The sequence below is a fragment of the Halichoeres trimaculatus genome, unplaced genomic scaffold (assembly GCF_033239565.1).
Source record: "Halichoeres trimaculatus isolate MK-OKI-2021-1 unplaced genomic scaffold, fHalTri1.1 fHalTri1_scaffold_23, whole genome shotgun sequence".
Lineage (NCBI taxonomy): Eukaryota > Metazoa > Chordata > Actinopteri > Labriformes > Labridae > Halichoeres > Halichoeres trimaculatus.
In genome coordinates, this window is record NW_027437201.1 from 3,681,268 (window position 1) to 3,702,317 (window position 21,050).

The 21,050-nt window shown below is 38.3% G+C and overlaps 1 protein-coding gene and 1 long non-coding RNA gene across 13 annotated transcripts in view; one reads left to right on the forward strand and one right to left on the reverse strand.

Moving 5' to 3' along the window:
* The window catches only part of LOC141785562 (calcium-activated potassium channel subunit alpha-1a-like), a 145,894-nt gene that overhangs the window by 30,038 nt on the left and 94,806 nt on the right, over nt 1–21,050 (reverse strand). For 6 of the 12 annotated variants that reach the window (XM_074663926.1, XM_074663922.1, XM_074663920.1 and 3 more), the window contains 11 exons: nt 16,116–16,226; nt 15,931–16,036; nt 15,745–15,827; nt 13,798–13,867; nt 13,517–13,672; nt 12,124–12,233; nt 11,567–11,635; nt 11,055–11,141; nt 10,705–10,781; nt 7,084–7,257; nt 3,945–3,977 (listed from right to left, as the gene is read on the reverse strand). In XM_074663926.1, coding sequence (XP_074520027.1) covers nt 3,945–3,977; nt 7,084–7,257; nt 10,705–10,781; nt 11,055–11,141; nt 11,567–11,635; nt 12,124–12,233; nt 13,517–13,672; nt 13,798–13,867; nt 15,745–15,827; nt 15,931–16,036; nt 16,116–16,226 — 1,076 coding nt within the window. The remainder of the gene's footprint in view (nt 1–3,944; nt 3,978–7,083; nt 7,258–10,704; nt 10,782–11,054; nt 11,142–11,566; nt 11,636–12,123; nt 12,234–13,516; nt 13,673–13,797; nt 13,868–15,744; nt 15,828–15,930; nt 16,037–16,115; nt 16,227–21,050) is intronic. The other 6 variants (XM_074663929.1, XM_074663931.1, XM_074663928.1 and 3 more) reach the window with 2 other exon arrangements.
* LOC141785563 (uncharacterized) overlaps nt 1–21,050 on the forward strand; it is a 138,734-nt gene that overhangs the window by 23,454 nt on the left and 94,230 nt on the right. The window contains exon 2 of the long non-coding RNA XR_012597537.1: nt 5,205–5,265. This is a non-coding gene — a long non-coding RNA (uncharacterized LOC141785563). The remainder of the gene's footprint in view (nt 1–5,204; nt 5,266–21,050) is intronic.

Below are 21,050 nucleotides of genomic sequence, written 5' to 3' on the forward strand. Positions count from 1 at the left end.
CACTGAAATCAACATGCCAACATGGTTGTTTATCACCCCAAAGAAATCAAAGAGCGCTCTGAAACTTTCATTTCCTAATGCCTCTTGGTTAGCCAAGCTTAGCCTTCACGTTCCCGTTTCATTAAGGTAATAACTTATAAACACTCAGCACCAGACATTGTAAATGAGGCTGTTTGTGTGCCAATACACAACCCAGCCTGGACTGCTGGTCTTTCTTCATCCGAGGACTGACGCCTTAGACTCATAAAATCATCCAGGTCCTTGTGCTGGAGTGATTTATGCACAGCTGAGATGCCCTTTGGACATTGTCTCTGTCGCTCCACCAAACTACACAAAGCTCTTCATGAGAGCAGAGGAACAAGTTTTACCCTATCAGTCATTTTTTTCTCAAGCTAATATCTGAGTGAAAGCAAAGAAATGGCAGTCACACGCAGTGAGATACGTGCTTCAGCTAATCACATTTTAACAGCCATCATTATTGGCAGGTACAGCCTGTTATAGATCATAGAAAATATGCTTGAGTGTCTTTATAACAGCTCAGGCTCTTAAGAGGATCTTTATTTAATCAAAGAAACACTTCCCGCTAAAGAAAGGTCTCTTAAAGTCTCAAGGATCATGCTACTCTGCAGATGAAAAACAGCTTTTCAATGTAGCTAGCTTGTCTAAGAGTGACATCGTAATGGAAAATGCTGAGGGTTCAGGGGGCTTCCAGTGGAGAGGGGATGCTCCAGCACACTAGCCCTTCACATCTTGCTCTGCCTGTTCAATATTTAATGTTTCACAGCTGACAGCTGCACACACTGGGTCATTAGTAAGGAATGCTACACATGCAACCACTCCAGCCTGGCAAGCACATGCTCTGGTTGTGCTGTTGTTGAGTACAGGCCTGCCAAACACACCAAGGGGGATGGGGGGTGGGTGGCCCTTACAGTGCCTGTGGCTGAGTTTGGTGTTATTGGAGTGACTGGGGTGGTATCTGTATTTCACCGGGAGGCTACGTGCCCGCTGGAGCCGGCTGGCCTCTTCAGCTATGCGTGGTCGCCGCCCCACCTGGCTTGGGTCCCCAGAGCCAGTGTGGCTCAGTCTCAGAGCAGGGGGCTCAATGGGGGGCAGAAGGCTTCCCTTGCGGTTGTTTACCAGCGGTACAGACACCGGAGCAACTGTGTGAGTGGCCGAGTTGTGGTTCAGTTTAGCTGACTGGTATTGATAAGTTGAAGACCTGATAATGGGACCGTTGTTCATCGCTAAGTGAAGAGAGGTCAAAATCAAGATCTGTTCACTTCAATGATTAGCATAGCCATAATAACAAACAGCTGTTTCTACAGTTGTTCTGATACTAATCTTTAATACTGCCTAAAAACACATTAATGATATCAGATGTTACGCTGATTAAGTTATTGATCCAACAGTGCTATTTATTACCCCCCCCCCAAAAAAAATAAATAAATAAATAAATAAATAAATAAATAAATAAATAAATAAATAAATAAAATAAAAATAAAATAAAAAATAAAAATAAAATAAAATAAAAAAAATAAAAAAAATAAAAAAACACTCATTAGCCCAAACAGCAATTACATGTATTACTGCTCCTGTCTAGCACTGCTTTGGTTCAGAAAAGAGAAAAATGAGCTGCTAGCAAAAGGTGTAGTGTTGGCAAAGCTTGCAGAGAGTTTAATGTTAGCTGAGCTTGCAGATTGTTACTTAAGCTAAGCTAGTAGAGAGTTTAGTATTGGCAAAGAAAGAACAGCCTTATTTTATAGGTTAAGAGTTAACCCAGCACACGGTCCAGCATTGGTTAAGCTAGTAAAAAATGTTTCTCTAGCTTAGCCAACTAAAAGTGTTATATTAGTTGAACTAGCAGATTGTATTTTTAGCCAAGCTAGTAGAGAATTTAGTATTAGCCAACAAAGAATCTTGTTATTTTAGCTGAGCTAGAACACAGTTTAATGTTGGACAAGCTAGCAGAGATGTGACTTTAGCCAGGCTAGCTGGGAGTGTAATATGAGCAAATTGAGCACCATCAGACTTTATTTCAGCTAAGCTAATAGAGATGTTAGTAGAAACCAAGAAAGCATAGTGTTATCTTAGCTAAGCTAGCACACAGTGTAATGTTGACCAAGTTAGAAGAGAATTTTATGGTAGCTAGCAAAAGAGTTCAATATTAGAGAAGCTTGTGAAATGTCAGCAAGAAGTAATTTAGCCTTTAATTCTTTCTCATATCTAAAAATGTTTGTTTTCAAACAGTGTTCCTGAGACACTTTTTTGCTGCTATTAGCTTCACGTTAGCCAAGTAGCTTTATTCTAAGAAAACTGTTGGTGCATTATGTTTTACCTGAGAACACAAGAGATCTAAGAGTCAAAGTGGTTTGAGTGGCTAACATTAGCAGAGCTAGCACCACCAACTATTATGACATTTATGATGGACAGAAGTTAAAAAAAAAAAAATCCTGGTCTTTTTTGAGAGATGTTTTGTATCAGAACTGATAATGGTGCCACTTTTCTGCCTCCTTCTCACTTTGATACAGATTTTTTAAAGAAATGTAACTATTTAATATGATTACGCTCAAGCCTTGCTCTCAACACTTTTCAGTTCAACCATCTTTCCAGTGAATGCTTGTTGAGTTATCCTGCATAACTATGTCATTGCATCTTGAAAGAGATGTTAATTCCTGCTTAACCTGCATTTTTGATGCTCTGTGCTCCACAAACACTATTCACTTCCTTTTGCTTGGTAGGAGGCAGAAATTCAAGAGACAGATATTTCAAAACATAGGTGCCTAAAAGTGAACCAGCTGGCATGTCTGGGTACCACTGGGGGCAGTAGGATGCTTGCTTTGTGATTTGGGTGAACTAATCCTTAAAGCGTACATATTAAGCACAGGACAGGACCTGATGTGATCTGACTTGAATAGGGCCTGCATTGTGTATGTTAATAAAACATCTTGTGACTTTTATCATAATTAAAGCACAATCACTGCTTTTCGGGGGTAATTCTTTCTGGCATAAGAATGCTAATAGCTGAATAATTAAAAAAGCTCATTTTTATTAAACACCACTTAACCACTTGGTCTTAGCCACCAATGAAATGTTGGGTTTGACATTCCCTTTGATATTTATAATAAACATGAATTAATAAGTATGCTTTCAGGTGTTCCAGCGATTGTTATGCCATAAGAACAAGGAGGTGACAATGTGGATTAGGAAGCACTAGCTGCTGTACACACTCTATGCCTTATAGTGGAGGGATGACTTTTCCGATACGAAAGCTTACAGTTCCACTGGTGCTTTACTGTACCAGAGGTAAAGCTGGTGAGGAAACCGATATAAAACAGAGGAAAAGAAGCAGAGGAAAAGTGTTCCTCTTACTCTAAAGCAATGGCTCGGAGCTAAAAGTGGAGAATAGAGATGATTATTTCAACAGTCAGCTGTCTGGAAGATTATCCTCCCTGCTCCAGACCTCCACTATTCATCTGCCCCATGTCAAACATGCACAGCACTTCTGCAGGACAACGCTTTGTGGCAGATTTGCTGCCTATCACGGACCCTGTCAAAGTGGACGTCCCACATGGTGCAAACTCATCGAAAAGCAGGACGTGATCTAGACTCTGTCACGCCTCCCGTCTGGAGCATGATTGAAAAATCTTGCATATATTTCCTTGGCGGTGTTTGATTTTCTGCATGTTTCAGCTGGATTAAATCATCCCCTCTCACGGTGAAGCAGTGGCACCATCTGCTGTAACTAATACACCCAACACAAACCAGAAACAGAAGCACCTTCCTTGTGCTTAACATGTAAAACATAAACAGTGGGTGATGATAGACCAGACACAGAGATGGGTTGAAAACAGAGAAAAAATAAAGCGGGTTAGAGACAGTGAAATGCATTAGAGGAGGGGGTTAAAAACAAATGACGACAGAGAGAGAATGGAAATCAAACTTACTTGATTTGATATATCCATTATAGCTATTTTTAGCTGAGAAAAATGCAAAGACAGATGACAGGTTACAGACAGGAAAAAGTAGTGATGAAAAAGCAAATGATAAATGACATCTGGCGACTGAAGGCTAAGAGGCTTCTCTTAAAGGCACTTGAAAAAAAAAAAGGGTTTTCTTACAGATAACCAGAGAAGGCAATGAGAAATAAAATATGGGTTGGTTAGGAACAGGATTCTGAGTCAGTTAGTCGAGGATTAATCAGATTTAAAGGGTCACCTGCTGATGTGAACAGTCATGTGAAAGGGTTTGCCATGATTTGATGATTTTTAAGGCAAAAGGTGTCCTAAATAAAGCACTAGCTTACTGATTTGTTGATGAGTCTTTTATTCTGTTTTACAATTAAGGGAATTAGTGAATTGTGGGAGGTTTTAAATAGGGCTGCAGCTATCAAAAAATTTAGTAGTCGAGTATTCTACTGAAAATACCATCGATTAATCGAATAATCGGATAAAATACATTTTTGTTTAGTTAAAGAGCAGTTATTTGTCAAATGAAAATTTTTCTCTTTAAAAATAGAATTTTCTGATACAGCATGTCAATAAGAGCACTTGCTTTGGTAGCTCCAAAATTTGTAAACACACTTTGACACATTTTTTGTGCCTTGGACATCTCATCAAATGTTGCGGACCCAAATGGCACCCATTTCGTAGAATGACCCATTCGTCTCCAAACTCCAGAAAAGTAGCTAGATTTGTTGCTAGTTGCTATTTTGTATAAGAGGTAGCTTGAGGGGTCTGAAAACTCTCTTAACATGGCCTCAGCTCTATTTGAAATACCACTCTTTAATCTTTGTTAAAATTAAACGATTCCTCGAGGCGGAGAAAATTACTTGAGTAATTTTTTGTAATCGAGTACCTCGGATCATTCGAGGAATCGTTTCAGCTCTAGTTTTAAATACAATCTGCACTTTTTAAGTGGCCAGTTTTGTTCTGTTTCAAATTAGTAGAAAGCAGATTTTTAGAATCCAAGAAGCTGGGGCTTTGGAAATGTTTTCAAAAATGAGATCAAAAACAGATTCTTTAAAAAAGTGGGTAAAAAAAGTGTGTTTGAAGATCCTTACAGCACACGCTGATAAACGTGATCTAAATACAGCTTCAACATTATATCCAATCAGATTTAGTGTGGTTTGACTATTCTGTTTACTGAGTGGATCTTCATCATTCCCCTCATCCTCTAATGTCTATAATCGTCTTCTTCTCTTCCAGGAGCTGTTCCTGCTCCTCTGCACTGCCTGACACAACCTGCTCGTATCCATGGAACTTTTCAGTGAGTCACTTTTTTTTCTTGGTGTGGTGAGTCCCACACATGCTCATTAGTACCTTATTTCAACCCCTTGCTTATAATAAAGGTCATGCATTGAGCTTAAGGCAGGACAGTGACAGCAATGTTCAAACAGGGACCTTGCTGGTCCTGGCATCTGTCGCCTGCAATCGTAGGGCGCGAGCAGAGTCACAGGACTAACAGGCTAGCATCTGTCCCACAACGAGAGAGGAGGGGAGAAAGAGGGGTGGGAGGGAGGGAGAGGGCGCGCTCGGCTGCCTGGTGGTTAGGAACTGTCAGGCTGAGTTTCATGACAACCGGTAGCACTCCAAAAATGAAAATGCAAACATAATTTCCATGTCAGGCCGTATAAGGCCTCGCTCCGTGCGTCTCCCGCACCGTGTCGACAGCAACTCTGGAGCTCTGCTCGAGCCGAGCTAGCCGGGCCATGCTCACAGCGCACACGCCTGGGAGACATATTGAAGGGGTGGAAACGCCCGGAGATGTTCAAGTACACACAGAATGGTCTTTGATCAAGAAACATTCGCTAAAGCTGTGTGACAGTGTACAATGTTTTGCAGCAAATTGTATCAAGGCTCTGCAAACTCAGACACATTCTTCATGCCTCTTGCAATACATCAGAGTAATTTAACATGCCCTCTGGCTTTAAAGGGGAATCACTTGGATTAAGAATTTATACTCATCTCTGCTTGGCTGCTGTTGATGCTTTAAAATCTAACACAGAAGTTTGACTCTATTGTTTTTTTATTCCTTTTGAGGTCCAGTTTGATCAAGCTCTGTTCAGTTTCACACCAACATGTTGAAACTAAAGAAAATCCTCTTGAACCAAAGCCTCTTTGTTTCAAAAAATAAGGGCACTGAGTTTTTTTTGTTTTTACTGAAAATCACATGTTTTGGAGACTTTTTTTCCAGTAGTTGCTCCTGTTTTGATCTTAATTCGATAAATCAGTACAGTCACAAAAATTTGCACTGCAACTCTCAGGGTAAAATCTCTTCAGGGGCTCTGGAAAACCGCCTTTTATTAACCCTCATTTGCGATATACAAGTAAGACTGGTATATTATGTTGGGAGTTGGAGAGAAAATCCAAAATCAGTTTATCAAGTTTTTGTTTTGCAATATCAAAATCTAGATTCTTTGTCAAAAAATGGATTTTTATTTTCAAATTCAAATTCTTCATCTCAGTCTTTGTTTATAAACTGGATTGGAAAAAAGTTACTTCTTTTCTCCAGCAGAGGGCAAAATCTTTCAGAGTCACTTGATGTGCATTTCATGGGAAAATATGGCTCCTGATATAGTCTGTAGACATTATCACCATTTAATTTTTTTACATGGTCTGTTGTTAAAAAAAAGCAAACTAAAAATCGTAAATATTGAAGAATCACAATTTAAATCAAATCAGCATCCCAAAAATCGCAATGGAATTGAACCGCCCAGGCCCTACATCCGTACTGTTCATCTATTTCTGAAGGGAGGTCGTAAAATATATGTACGGCTTTACAATTTATGGCATATTTTTTATTTCTGAAGTGTTTCAAAGTCTTCACAGAGGGAGGCATGGCCTTTTTTTCAAAGAGGAGTCAGTGTTTGAATTGTTGAAAATCTAAGTGGTGAAACACCAGCAAAAAATAATTCTTGCATGCTTTAAGATCAGCCCCAACATAAAGAAAGCAACATCCATCTCCATGACAGTAACCACAAAGCTTCTAGAGCTAGACAGTAGCACACACGCCAACGACACTCTGCACGACTAACACGGTGCATGTTACAGACACTGAAGAGCACATGTCATGGCGACAACTTACAGGCACGTAAAGTGGCAGAGCAATCATTAACAGAGACAGCAGAGAGTGGGACGTGTCGTCGAGGGGACTCCGTGTTACAACGCACACTAACTGGCATGCAAGAGCAGTCGCGCTCTGAGCGGCCGCAATCAAAACAACATGCCAGTGTCATTTTCTTGTAGGTGGCCGTCTTGGCTACGGTGGCGGGTTGAGACGAGAGGAAGAGGAAGAGGAGGTTAATGCTGAGGGTCGCTCTGGAGGGAGAGTGGACAGAGGCAAGACAGGAGGAGCACAGAGGAAGGCTGCTGCTGGGATGCACAGGGTTAGCTTTGTCCTGACAGCGCGCAAATGTCAGATTAGGAGGTTTTTGCACTTATTGTGGAAAAAACAGTTTGGGTCATCTCTGGGGGGAGTGGGGGAAAATATCAAGAGGTCCTAGGGTTGGTTGGTTTGGGGGTGAAATGGGATGTGAGTGGGTTGAAGCTGGGGATAAATAAACCATTTTGACTTTGGCTTCAGCTCAACGTGAATCAACAAACTGGTAAAGCAACTGTCTAAGGATAATGCTCATTATCTCTCTTCATGTTGTACTTTTTTTAACAGTACTGTGGGGACACCTGGTGGTGATTTAAGGTAGTTCAGACTCATGCAGACACGGAGCTCTGTTAGTCATACTCATGGGATGCTGCAGTCTTTTATGTTTGATGCATGTTCCAAATAAAAGAGGAGAAATATGCTCAAGTGTTGCATGCTCAAATAATATTCCTTATCTTTCTGCGCTGCAGTGTAATGAAACAACTGAATAATTTAAAGTAAACTTTCTCTTCTTTTGACTATTTCCCTGGATTTTAAAGCAACGTGCACATGACAGCTGAGAGAATCCAGGCAGCATCATCCAGTGTACATGCAACATTTATATTACATATAAACATTTCCCTTCAGTCAGAGGTAGAAGGCTGTGTTGGAGGGTAAATAAATCCATGTTACTCACAATATATCACTATAAAAGTGATTTTTTTTTTTTTTAAGGAGAGAGTGTCAAGTTCCCGAGCAGCAGGAAGAGAATACATCAAATGTTAAGATTAGCTGTTAGCTGGAACGGTGTGAACAAGAGAAATGGTGTTAAACAGAGCGACACAGAGACAGGAGGTCTACAAACACATGTTCCATGTGGGTACCTGTTTAAACAGTCTCTGAATGCCTGGTTACAGTGAACAGTAACAGCACAGACAGATTTTATGCAAACACACACACATATAGGCAAACAGACATAATGCACATTAAGAATGATACTCTTGTAATTTGAGTGCTTGACTTCGAACTCCTCAGATATAAGCCTCTGTCTGAGGAGGGCTTGTATTAGAGGCAGGTCTTTATTTTATATTTCATAACTAACTTTTTCCTCCCTCCTCCATCGAGCTCTATCTGTAAAGATCTCATTAATGTTAACCTAAGTCACATAATGAATCGTCACTGCCATCTGCTGTTATGTTTATGTTACTACAAGCCGTGACCACTGACTGTATGACTGATACAGGACGATGTAGCCAAAGACAAAGAAAAAAATATATATTAGGCTTTCATGTGGAAAGTGCATGATCAGTGTGATTGTGAGTCATTAGTCGAACAAAGAAAACTTCATGTCAAAAAACTGAAGTTTTCTCATTAAGAAAGTGATCATAATCACAGTGAGGGGTCAGAGTTAAATACCTGTCTGTATTTTAGCACATATACCGGGGGTCTGCAACCTTTACTATCAAAGAAGGCACTTTGCCTCATCTCGCCTGGATTAAAGTCATTCTGGAGTCAAAAAATCTACTTTATCTTTACAAGAAAGACAACACGGTGTATACGATTTTAAACATAGTTAGAGTAAATTAAATACTTATCTATAAAAGGAGTTATTTCAAATTATGAAATTGTAGAACCATAAAAATAACACTTTCATTTGATATCACATACTGATAATGTCCCTCAACTCAACTTCTTCTTTTTTTTTTGCTACTTTTTTGCCACATATTTTCCACATTCATATTAAACCCCCAGTTAAATAAACCCATTCATATTGGATTAAATTCTGTAATTTCGTCTATCCTGCAAGGGGTGTAAAACTTAAGGTTACAAAGAGGTTACATGAAGGTTGCATGGAAAGTTTGTGGGCTGTTGATTAGGGCTGAAAAATTAATCGACTTGAAACTGACATTGCAAGGCAACAGAATGCAATTTTCAAGTTGTGTCATGTACACAGACCTGGGGGGAATATAGTAACTTGTACTTGTTCTTCCTTAAAACCAGCAAAAGTCAATAGGCTGGGTTTGCTGCCAAGAATATCAACATTCTACTTTGATTATACTAGTTAAAGATATGTTATTTGTGTCAATTCATGCATCAATTCAACTCATTTTATTATAACAGGTAGGCCTGGTCGACAGGAAAGAATTGCTTATATGTTGACTAGAGACAGACCAATATGGATTTTCTGGGCCGATACCGATTATTTGTTGTCAAAGAGGCTGATAACCGATATTTGAAGCCAATATTAATTTTCAGTCAAAGTGAAAATACTGGCGTAAAAAGTTTTAAGCAATACAAACTCCAACACTTATCTTCATTCAAATGCCTTCGAGCATATGTTTAATAAACAGCTCCTTGGCTTAGCAGCATGTTTTATAAAGTTAAATGAAAACTTAAAAAATAAATCCAAAATTCCTTTGTAACTGCAATAACACTGGACAGAATTGACTTTGTGCTGCCTTTACAGGCGTGTAATGCAGTTAAATTAATTTTCTGTTTGGTATTGCATGACTGATTTTAAATGACCATCTAGGGCTTCCATAGGGAAGACAGGGAGAAATTCTGTGCAGAGAAGCATCAGAGCCAAAACAACACAGTTTAAATTGGTTTCATATCGGCCGTCGGATTTAAAAAAAGGCTTATGTTGATATGCCCCAAAATGCCCAAATCGGCCCCAATAATTGGCCCGGCCGATAATTGGTCTATTCCTAATGATGACAGTGTGCTCCGTCATGTTGTTCATACTATAGAATGATTTATTGCTGGTTTTTAGTGAATTAAGAAGAAAATAAACATCCCTCCAAAAAACTAGAATGTTGAGTCAAAGTTGCAATATAGGTCTGAAATAATCGCAATAAGATTATTTTCTAAAATATTTCAGCCCTATTGTTGACGTAGGAGGTGAAGTAGAGCAGTGGCTTTATTGCGAGATGTGATGAAGATTTAGTTAAACAAAAAGTGATATCAGGATTTTATTTAGAGTCAGTGTTGTTAATCAAAAGTAAAGAGAAATAAAACTCTTTATTTAAGTAATGCTGGTTTAAAGCTGCAGAGAGCTACTGCAGAGGAGGCAAAGAGCTGCAGGTTGCTGACCCCTGATCTTTACGGTCGGTGTGTGTGTACACATAACAGCAAAGACTTGTTCAAGAAAATACTCTATTAATGAATGTTTTTCTGATTTGGTTTTAAAGAACTGTATCTTTTGGCTTCAGTGAAGAAGTGTGCAGAGTTTGCTTTATGCTAAGTTTCAATAATACAGAAACACAGGAACCAAGTGGTTCAGTGTAGTTACTGTAAACACATCACTACACAACTAAAATGATGAGCTTGTAGAATGCAGTTACTTACATTTCTTGCATCCACATTTCTTAATGCGTTTGGGATCTGTGATGTCATCATGGCAGGCTTTACAGTAAAACAGCGCCCTTTGAAAAAAGAAAAACAGACCTGCTCATCTACATCTTACACAAGATGTTCTTTGTACTCATCAAGTGTTTTTATATACGTTCAACTTCACTTTAATATCTTGTACTGTCAGAAAGGTGGCATAAATTAAACACCTCCTCTATGAAATGTTTCTCTTCATAACTCTGAGTCTGTTATCTTCGGTGTGAAAAGCTGACAGTGTGTACCAGAGCCTCTTTCAGAGTCGAGACCTTGCGTTTGAACACCTTTGAATCTCTCATCCCGTTAATTACCTCTTTACTTCTTTGGCATCACTGGCGATGAAGAAGCCCAAGGTCCCCTCCTGCATTTTCACGTGGTTTCCAGGGTTTATCAGGGTGCTGGCAGCAGAGGAGAAAGTTATATCACACAGTCTTCAAAGCTTTGCAGTAATCGCTGGTGATAGCATATGCTATCTGGCGACCAGTTTGGCAGAAGAGCCGTGTTTACTGAATTAAGATGATGAAAGGAGACAGTAGTGACACTCTGAACGGTAGAGATGTAGCATCAGGACAGTAAAGATCTGCTTTAAGACCAAAACTGCCACTTTCCCCCAATTAATGTGTCAGGATGTTATCAGAGCTGCCTGTGAGGTCTGTGAATGAGCAGTTTAACATGTTTTGTACTTCCTCTCGTGTTTGCAGTCACACACACACAAGCTGATTCAAGCAGCCCCACCACTGACAGCAAACACACCTGCATACATCGTTTTTTTCTTTCTTAATGCACGCATGAATTTTAATGATTTGGGTGATCCTCCACTTACCTGCTCTCTCTTTGATCAGACTTGTACTCTATAGCGATCAGCAGCAGCTTCAGCTTCACGTAGCAGAGTCTGCAAAACAGAAGAAGAGCACAATGAGACCTCTGCTGGGAAAATATCTGTAGCTTCTGTAAAATCTGCTCAGCACTGAGTGGTTCTTTAAAGTCTTTCTTGTGTAATGCACACCTCTTGGATTTAACACATTTGTGCAACGCAGCAAAGTAGAAAGATGTGTTTTATCATGTTGTCTCATCATCTGAAGACTTTTACCAATTAGATGGTGATCCAAGAAGCGAGTGACCTAAAGGTGGTCAGTGAAGTCGTGCCACTTGTGAACAGTTTTTTTCTCTCATTAGATCGTAATCTAAACTTAATGAAAATGGTGGTTGGCTTTGAGGTTAATAAACCTTGAAGTGCTGGTTTGATAGAAAAGACTCCCATGATTGTTGGTTTTTAACTCATTTATAGATCTGTTTTGTGTTTGGGGGCATGTTTGCCTTCATTGATAGGGTAGGGGAGCAGAGTGAGGGCAGCTAGAAGCTGTGACAGTGAGTACTTACTCGCAGATGACAGGAAAGGACATGCCCACAAAGGCACTGGACAGGTACTCCGTGTACATCTCATTAGCGACTCCTTCAAGGTAATACTTCTGCCATGTGTCCTCCTCGATCTGAAGCACAGACCCACCACAGTAAACACAGCGTCTGATCCTTAAAAGAGCTAACTGAACAAAGAGTGAACTGGCTACAAACCAGGGAGTTTCACCCTCATGGATCCCTTTAATGTGCAACACTTTGAGGACATTAGAGGAAAAAAATTTCCTCGAATAAAAACTTTTTTTTGCTCAAATCTTTGAATTAACTTCAGTCCTAAACAAAAATAACAAACATTCAGTATTATTTTTTTCACCATTTAAATGCCCATTCGATTACATGATGTCACCATTTTTATTTTGAAAAAACAAAAAAACAAAACATAAAATAAGGTGGGGGTTTGGGCCTTTTTTTAAAATATCAAGCTTGGATATATATAAGATTTGCGATAAAAATGATTTTTTTTTCTTTTTTTTTATTTATTTATTTATTTATTTATTTTTTTGTCCGATTCCAACTTTGCCACCATTTAAAGACATTAGGACAAAGGTGTCCCCTGCTATAAAAAACTTAAGAAACCAATATTTTTGCTTCTTTTGTCCTCAGATCTTATTTTCATCTTATTGTCAATGTTTCAACCCTTTATTGCCCATCTGAATTTTGAAAGATGTGTTCATCATTAAGAAAAGTGTGTGTTGTGTTGTGAAAATTATCTCATAGTAAAGAGTTAAAACCAAAAATTGAACAATTTTTCTCCAAAATGAAATCCTGAAATTAAAGAATGCATGATTATAGCTTGTAATGACTGTGCTTTCAAAAAAGAGGTTATGATGGGACTACATGGGGCATTTTTGTCCTCTGTTTACCTGAAGGGATAGTAAATTAAAAACCTGACACTGCAAAAAAATAACAATGTATCAAAATCAATTTTATCACAAGTCTTAAGTATATTTAAGCCTGATATTTTAAAAAATCCCCTGCCTTCAAAGTTATTATATGAAAAATTTTCTGTATTTTTTTTTTTATAAAAAACAGTGACATCAGGTAATGAAATGGGCATTTAAAAGGTTAAAATAATAAAAATAATTGAATATTTAGTATATTCAATTAGGACCTTAATTTTTGGTAGAAGACATTTTTGCCCTGTGTTAACCTCAAAGGTTTGTAAATGTGCCCCCTGTGTAATGTTGACCTTGGAGAAAAACTGAAATTTGAATTTTACAATTTTTCATTAAAAAAAAATCTTCTTAATCTATCCATGTGGAGTAACATAACAAAAATGACTGCCCAAAATGGAGCAGAAAATCCCCTGACAGGACAAAAAGTCCCTGATTCCCCCTGAGGGTTAAGCTGCAGATACCTTGATGAAGGACCTCATGGAGAAAAGGTTGGCCAGCATGGTGGAGAGCCCCTGAGCCAGGCAGCTTTGGGCGATGAAGCCCAGTTTCAGCTCAGCTAGACAGATAGCATCGTCTCCCTCCTTCCAGGTCCAGCTGGGGATGTTCAGGAGGTGGGCCTGAAGGAAACATGGACGGTAGCTTTAAAGACAAACAAACTGCCATAATACCACAACTTGAAGTGCTCCACATCTTTGCTGAATATTTCCGTTTATGGTTTACAAAAATAACAGATAATACCCACCTTATTGTGGTACTGCAGCATCTGAGTGATGATTCTGATCTTGGGGTGGTAGTTTTTGATGGATATTACTCTGATACATGACACAGAGGACACAAATATTAGACAACAGTGGAATGTTTGTTTTCAGAGAGTAGCCTACATTTCTACTTTACCAAGCATGTTCGTACCTACAGTATCTATGGAGGGTTACGGCCATATTAAAGGGGAAACAAGGGAATTTACCAGAATAATCTCGTTACTATATGAGAATAAAGTTATTTTATTCTACAGTAAGGTTACCAACAAATAAGGAATAGGGAGCATTTTGAGAAGTTTTACTCTCGTATAGGTTTCAAAAATAAGGAATTATTACATCTTTTGGCACATCAGCACAGCATTTTCATAAGTATGAAGACCCTGAAAAGATTACTCAGAAACTGGGGCTTTAAACTTTGGTTAAGTTAGAAGATTTTCACAGATTCGACTTTTCCCTGATCAATAACTGATCAGGGAAATGTTGCTATGATAAAATCGACACCTCTTTGCAATCACAGCAAGGTAGACAGCAAAGTAGACAGCAATCTGGGGCGCAGATAGACTAGTGGTCCAGGTTGTGCCCCATGAGGCCCCACCTTGAGTGGGTGGCCCGGGTTCGAGTCCAGCCTGTGGCCTGTTCCCCACGTGTCATCCCCCAATCTCATCCGGTTTCCAACCCCATCCACTTCCCTACCCTCTCTCCTTTCTCTGATTAACCCTTGTATTGTGTAAGAAAACTGCGGAAGTCTGTAGTGTTGATCTTAGCTTGTTTATACTTGAAAAACAACAGCTATCACCCAATACTGTTTTACACCTCAAAGCTAACATATTATGTATTCATATACATGAAAACAATGTTTTAAATGTAATCCTTTTATCCTACAATGTACCATTCACTTTTGATTTTTAAAATTACTGTTTTCAAACACTTTTTTATTTCCTATAGTGAAAACCATGGGTAAGCACATTATGCAAGTCTTAAAGACTAATATTAGAGCACACCAACCAAAAAGTTACTTGTGTTTTTTGTTTTTAATCCATTCTACACTAGTGTTTTCGTGTGTGTGCGTGCGTGCGTGCGTGCGTGCGTGCGTGCGTGCGTGCGTGCGTGCGTGCATGTGTGTGTGCATGTGTCTGTCTCTGTGTGTGGCGGAGGAGCCCACAGGTTTTAAAAAATGCATGAAACAGTCAGTATTCTCTGCCAGGTCATTTTTGACTCATAACACCACAGATATCACTTTTTTTAAGGCCTTCAGAATTTACTCAAGTGTAGAAATTTTTCTCTGTTGTGTTAAAATAGATGTGTTTGAGGATTAGATGAAGGCTTGTTCTGATACAAAAAAGTAAATGATACTTTTTTCAAACCTAAACTTGAAAATGGGTCAAAATTGACCCGAACACAATATAAGGGTTAAGGCCATAAAAAATAATTTTAAAGAAAAGAAAGACTGCTATCCGCAAATGTATTTCCCTCTAAACGAGCTGTCCTTGGCACTGGGAAACTTTCATTGTCCTTTATGCAAAGCCAACTCTTGCTTGAATGAAACGTCTGCAAATTGCAGCATTAGTAAAATATGATACAGAAATATGAAATAACTTCACCCAGGAGAGGTGTAGTCTCTTCAAAATCACTTTAAACACGTGACATCTTGTTTTTCCGACTACACTTCTCAGATCTTCTGATAGCCTATAGCCATAGACCAAAAGAATAAGTTTTCTCATAAATTTATGAAATTACCCTGTAAATTTACTTTTTTTTTCTAATGTGGCCCTAATCCTCCATCATATGTATCAGTCAAAAACATCCCAAAAAGATGATGCTAGGTAGGAAAAACCAGTAATATAACAGCTGTATTCTGTGGCCTCATGTGGAGAGAGGCCTGTGACTCTAAGCTTGACCTAGGAGAACCAAATTTCCTCTCCAGGGTTTACCTCATGATGTTGGATGCATCCTCAGCATCGGGGTCAGCGCAGTATTTGTTGGCTAAGATTAGACAGGCATCAGCTGATTCAATCTGAAACAAGACAACATTTAATCAGATCACCTGACTATTGATTTTATGAACATCAGAATAATTTCCCTCTGCTCACAGAGAAAGGAAACCGTCCATAACTGACCTTCACTCTGGCCAGGTCGTGTGGGTTTAGGACAGACCCTTGGTAGAACTCCACCTGGGTGAAGTGACGCTTGAACAAGGCTTCCAGCTCAAGATTAGGGGAAATACTGAAAAAAGGAAATCCTGCTTGAAATTATGTCTTTTTAATGAACATAAACATAAAAAGAAATGTTTTTTGGAACTTACTTATGGAGAAAAACAATTTCTACATTGACATCATCCCTGTCCTTGTGTAGGAAGTCTTTTAGAAAGTTGGACACACTCTCCAGTGTTATATGACCACAGACCACGATGTGCCTGGAAGACGAGGAGCAGAATAATAATGAAACCAAAATACACTCGAGGTACACGTCAACAACATGACACACATCATCATAACACAACATTAACTGTTGTTTCATCTTCATCCTGAAACCCCGCTGTGATGAGAGAGATGTAATGAAAATGAAAGTAATCATTTCTGCTGTATTTTGGGGTTGGATTCTAAATCTGGACACAAATAATAATGATATCTATGTTACAGAGGAGCAGGTTTCTGTTCCTGTTGTGATGAGGGAGGACTGAATGAGGAGGTCAGAGAGCACTGTGGATTTTAGTATCAGATTATAAAGGATCAGAGTTAACTCAGATGGAGATTATGAAATCAGCACACTGTTTATATCCTGCACCCTATACACCAGGCACTCGGCTTCAGTCCATATTTCATTTTCATTTACACATACCAATTATATAAGTGGAAATATGTCAAAGTAATACATTTGTTTTCAAATACTACTGCTAGAAAACCATGGCGATTCTATGAGCTACCTGGAGGTTGGTCACACAGAGCTGCAGTGATCAGTGACTTCAGAGTACATTACACATTATATTTAACCCATAGACTGTAAACTGTTCTCAGACATCTTTTATAGGATGATAGGCATATGATAGAAGTGATGCCAATGAAAAACAAGAAGGAATAAAAGATGGAATGACAAAAACACCCCCTGCTACGCTAAATGACTTTAATATATCACTTTAGTTATGGCCAATTTAGTTTAGTTTTATATCAATTCAATATATTTATAAAATCAATATTCAAATTTCAAAATGGAACTAAAATCAGAGGATGTAGTCTTTTGTATTTGTACAGACTTTCATTTATTGGTGGAATATACTGTAATTAAAGATGTTGTGAGGAGGATCTGTTTTAATTAGACTGCAGCGCCACCTTCTGGCCCGGAGTCTCACACACACTGCTGTGAAGACGTCACTCTTACCAAGGCGTGCGTTTGTTTTGGAATTGAGTGGTGATCGGATCTTCTTTTTAACTCTACTTTTCTTTGTTCAAGACAGACAGGGGTCACCAACCTTTTTGGAACAGAGGGCTACCTCAAGGGAAATGAGTGGTTCGAATGGCTACTTGTCTGATACAAATTTTCATTAAAAAAAAAAAAAATTGCACGGAACACTTTTTAAAAACAATAACAGTAGTAGCAGTAATACTATGTGAAGAGACTGCTCACATGTTAGTGTTACTTGTTCCACAATATTATTTATGATTTACACAACAATGATGGAAAGAAACATATATGAATTTCTGTAAAGAGCTCCTTTGTGATTGGTGCTGTTTTTTGAAACAGGCCTCGTGGGCACCTTATGTGGTTCTTGTGGGCGCCCGGGTGCACACGGGCACAGCAATGGTGACCCCTGACCTAAGGTATTTATTAACAGTCATGTTGCACTGTTTTTCAAAACATGACAAGTAGCTAACTCTGTCAGTTTGTTTGTAGTTCAGTAGCCAGCTATTTTTAGCTCTACTGGCAGTCTGCTCCTGTGAGACATGTCTGTAATGTGTAACGCTAGTGATCCTGGTCATATCATGCCAGTCTTCTACCAATCAGAGCTAACATAACCTCACTCTTCATTTTATTGATAGACTCTCAAGTTTGAACAGACCACTGCAGAATAACTGCTGACTGTGGGTTGGAATCAACATTAGTACAAACAGTTAAGCTCCTGTGTTAGCCTTTAGCTCGTGCTCTATCTCTCTTCTGTTTATCTTTCTTCTGCTCTTCTGTTCTTTTTCTGTCTGACAGTTAGGCTCCAGTGTTCACCATCACTACAAAATTAATCACAGAAATCATCAGCTGGCGTGGTGTTGTCATAGAGACTGTGACGGCCATAAATCAATCCCATCCTGCTCAACTGAGAGGCTAAGAAGTAGCATTTAGGAATAACCTATATTGGTGCTGATAATCTTGTTTTAAAGTGTGGATTAGGAGCAGACATATATCCAAAAAAGGGGGACTTTTTCAAGATCACAGAGAAACTCCTCACAGCCCCTTCAATAAATAAGTTAACAAAGCTAATTTTGCTAACTGTTAACTTGTATTAATTCATTTAGCCAGTGTGCCAACCAGACGTGTGAGTAATTACCCACAGGTATTAATTTTCAAATCATCAAAAAATAAAACAACAACCAAAATAACCCAATAAATAATGTGAGAGATTATCACTGTGAGTGCTCAACAAACTAGCCAGTAACAAAAGCAAAAAGTTTGAATATTTTCCCAGCCAAGTCTGACTTCTACAAAACCACATGAACAACCACAAATACCAAAAGCATGCTACAAAAAAGCCATACTTCGTTTGGAGGCATCCGGAAGATTCTCTGCATTTTTAGAAACGGCTGCAAAGCTTTGTACACGAAAGGGTAAGTTTATATCAAAGTACTCGTTTCAAATTTTGGAATAATTTTCTGAGGAGTAGACAAGAAGATCGATACCTTACTCGTGTTTGTTAGCTAAATATGAATGTGTAGCAGGAGGTAATTAGCTTAGCTTAGCATGAAATAGGTACCCTAAAAATATTAAACCCCACACCTTTAAATCTATCTATTAAATCTATACATGTTTTATGTGCTTAAACAAAAAGAAAGGTAATATTAAGAAATATATTACTAGCTTAACTAAGCTGAGCTAAGCTAATAGCCTCCAGGCTCTGTCATCATAGTCATCTACAAACAAGGAAAGGTACCGATTTTTTTGTCTAAATTTCAGCAAGAAAACTATAAAGTATTTCTGTAAACTCAAGATTTGATTTAGTCCTCAGGGTGTAGGTCCGACTGAAGATAAAGGCCAAGAGTATTCAGCAGCAAAGCGTGAAAGAAGGAAAGCGTAGCAAGTTTTTCTAGAACAGAAAAACGAAAGCTCTAAAACTACCATGAAGCAAGCGATGGCATCAGTGATTTGGTCTATGTGTTTAACTAAACATGGGTATGGTTGAAAATAAAAATTAGTGTTTTCAAGTCTCTTTAATTCTCTAAAAATACAAAACAGCTCCAGAATTAACAGATATATGTGAAGTAGATGAGTTATCAGTATGGCTGTGAAGCATCAATATTCTAATTTAAACAGTTCTTTAAATACTTATAAATCATAAAGTTATGTAGCTATTGAGCAATAAATGGGTGAAGAAGTCTGACCAAAAATATTTCACAAAAACAAAATAAACCACATATGAACATCACAATGGACAACTTTACCAATTAGACACAACAACATGTAGGATTCTCTCTCAGTGATAAAAGGTAGAAAACTACAGTAAAGAGTGTTTTCTTGCCCAGTAGACCGTTAACTGTGGTGCATTTTAAAACCTAGCTTTGGTTACGAAGCGTGTCCAGTTTGTTGTATTTAGCTCATATGGACCACTACATGTATCAATAGCTGACATTATGTTTATCTGTAGCTAGTATATTTAACATGTTCACTAACATATAGTCCTCTAACAAATACAAAGTTAAAGCCAAATGTAAGGGGAAATGTTCAATATAATAGATTCTTTTTAAAGTGGCTTCATTGTTTTAGCACAGTCACTTCCAATTTTGGCTCCAGGTTAACCACAGACTTAGGATATTTTGTAATTGTTTCTCACACGAATACACAGGTGTCCATAAAATGTCTTTACAATTTGGAAAATATATTCCAACAGCAATTGATGAGATATCTTAATCAGATTTGTTCTATATGCTCAAATCATCAAATATTTTAATCACCGTGCATTACAGGTATTGTTAAACAAATCCCTAAAAAAATGGTTTCTCCTTTAGAAAAGGATCAATTTTTGTCAGGGTTTATTAAGTCAAAGTTGGATACTCAGACTCAGTGAAACTACAGGGGTATGTCAAAGACATCATGTATCGAACAAAGATATCGGACATGGCTGATGCCATTGCCCCCGATAGATGAGGCTTTGCTACAGCAAACAATGGACAGAAATTGAGTACTGTCTTCATGTGCTTTATGCTGTTAATGGTGCTCATGTGGAGATGTATAAAATTAGTTTTGTTTTTTGTTTTTTTTAAACTCCTTATTTTAAGATAACTTCCTCATTAGTTTGTTCATTTGCTTTCATAATTACGTTTTTTAATTGTAAAGAGACTTTTTGTACACCATGTAGTTCAAAGTAATGATCATGAGTTTACTCTAAGCTGGCTCAGAAGTTGGACCAATGTTCAACAAGCTAACCCCAAATGCTAAAATGACTGAGACACACTTTGAACTCTTTTTTTTTTTCACATTTCAGGAAAACAATTTTTCCTTATCAGTGTTTACATAAACAGGGATGGTTCTGAGAGAGAATCCCACACGTGATATCTTTGAGCATGGTGATGATATATGGATAAAAATACACTGCAGAGAAATCTTCAAGTATGGTCACCTGCGTTAACCTGTTTCAACCTGTTCTAATCTGCTATTTCTCCACAAATTTGTCAAGTGAGTTATCTTTATATACCTGTTAACTTGTTTCAAAATTCATCCCGGTCATTCTCATACTTTCTACACCTTCATGGCCCCCTGGTGGGCTGCCAAGGTATTGCAAATGGGCTGCCAAATCATTTCCCAAATAGTAAGATTTGGTGTGTGAGGGGGGGATCTTCCTTACATATATCTGTAAACATACAGACAGATTTTTTAAATGTTAAAACTCAGTTATTTTTTAAAATGATTTTAAAAAAAAAAACAGTTTGCAGCAGGACTGCATTGCAGTACTAAGTTCAGTTCTTTTTGCTCAATCTTCTGTGAATGCATTATATGGCTACAGATATCAGACCATCTCCCTTGCCCTGAGTTGGAAAAG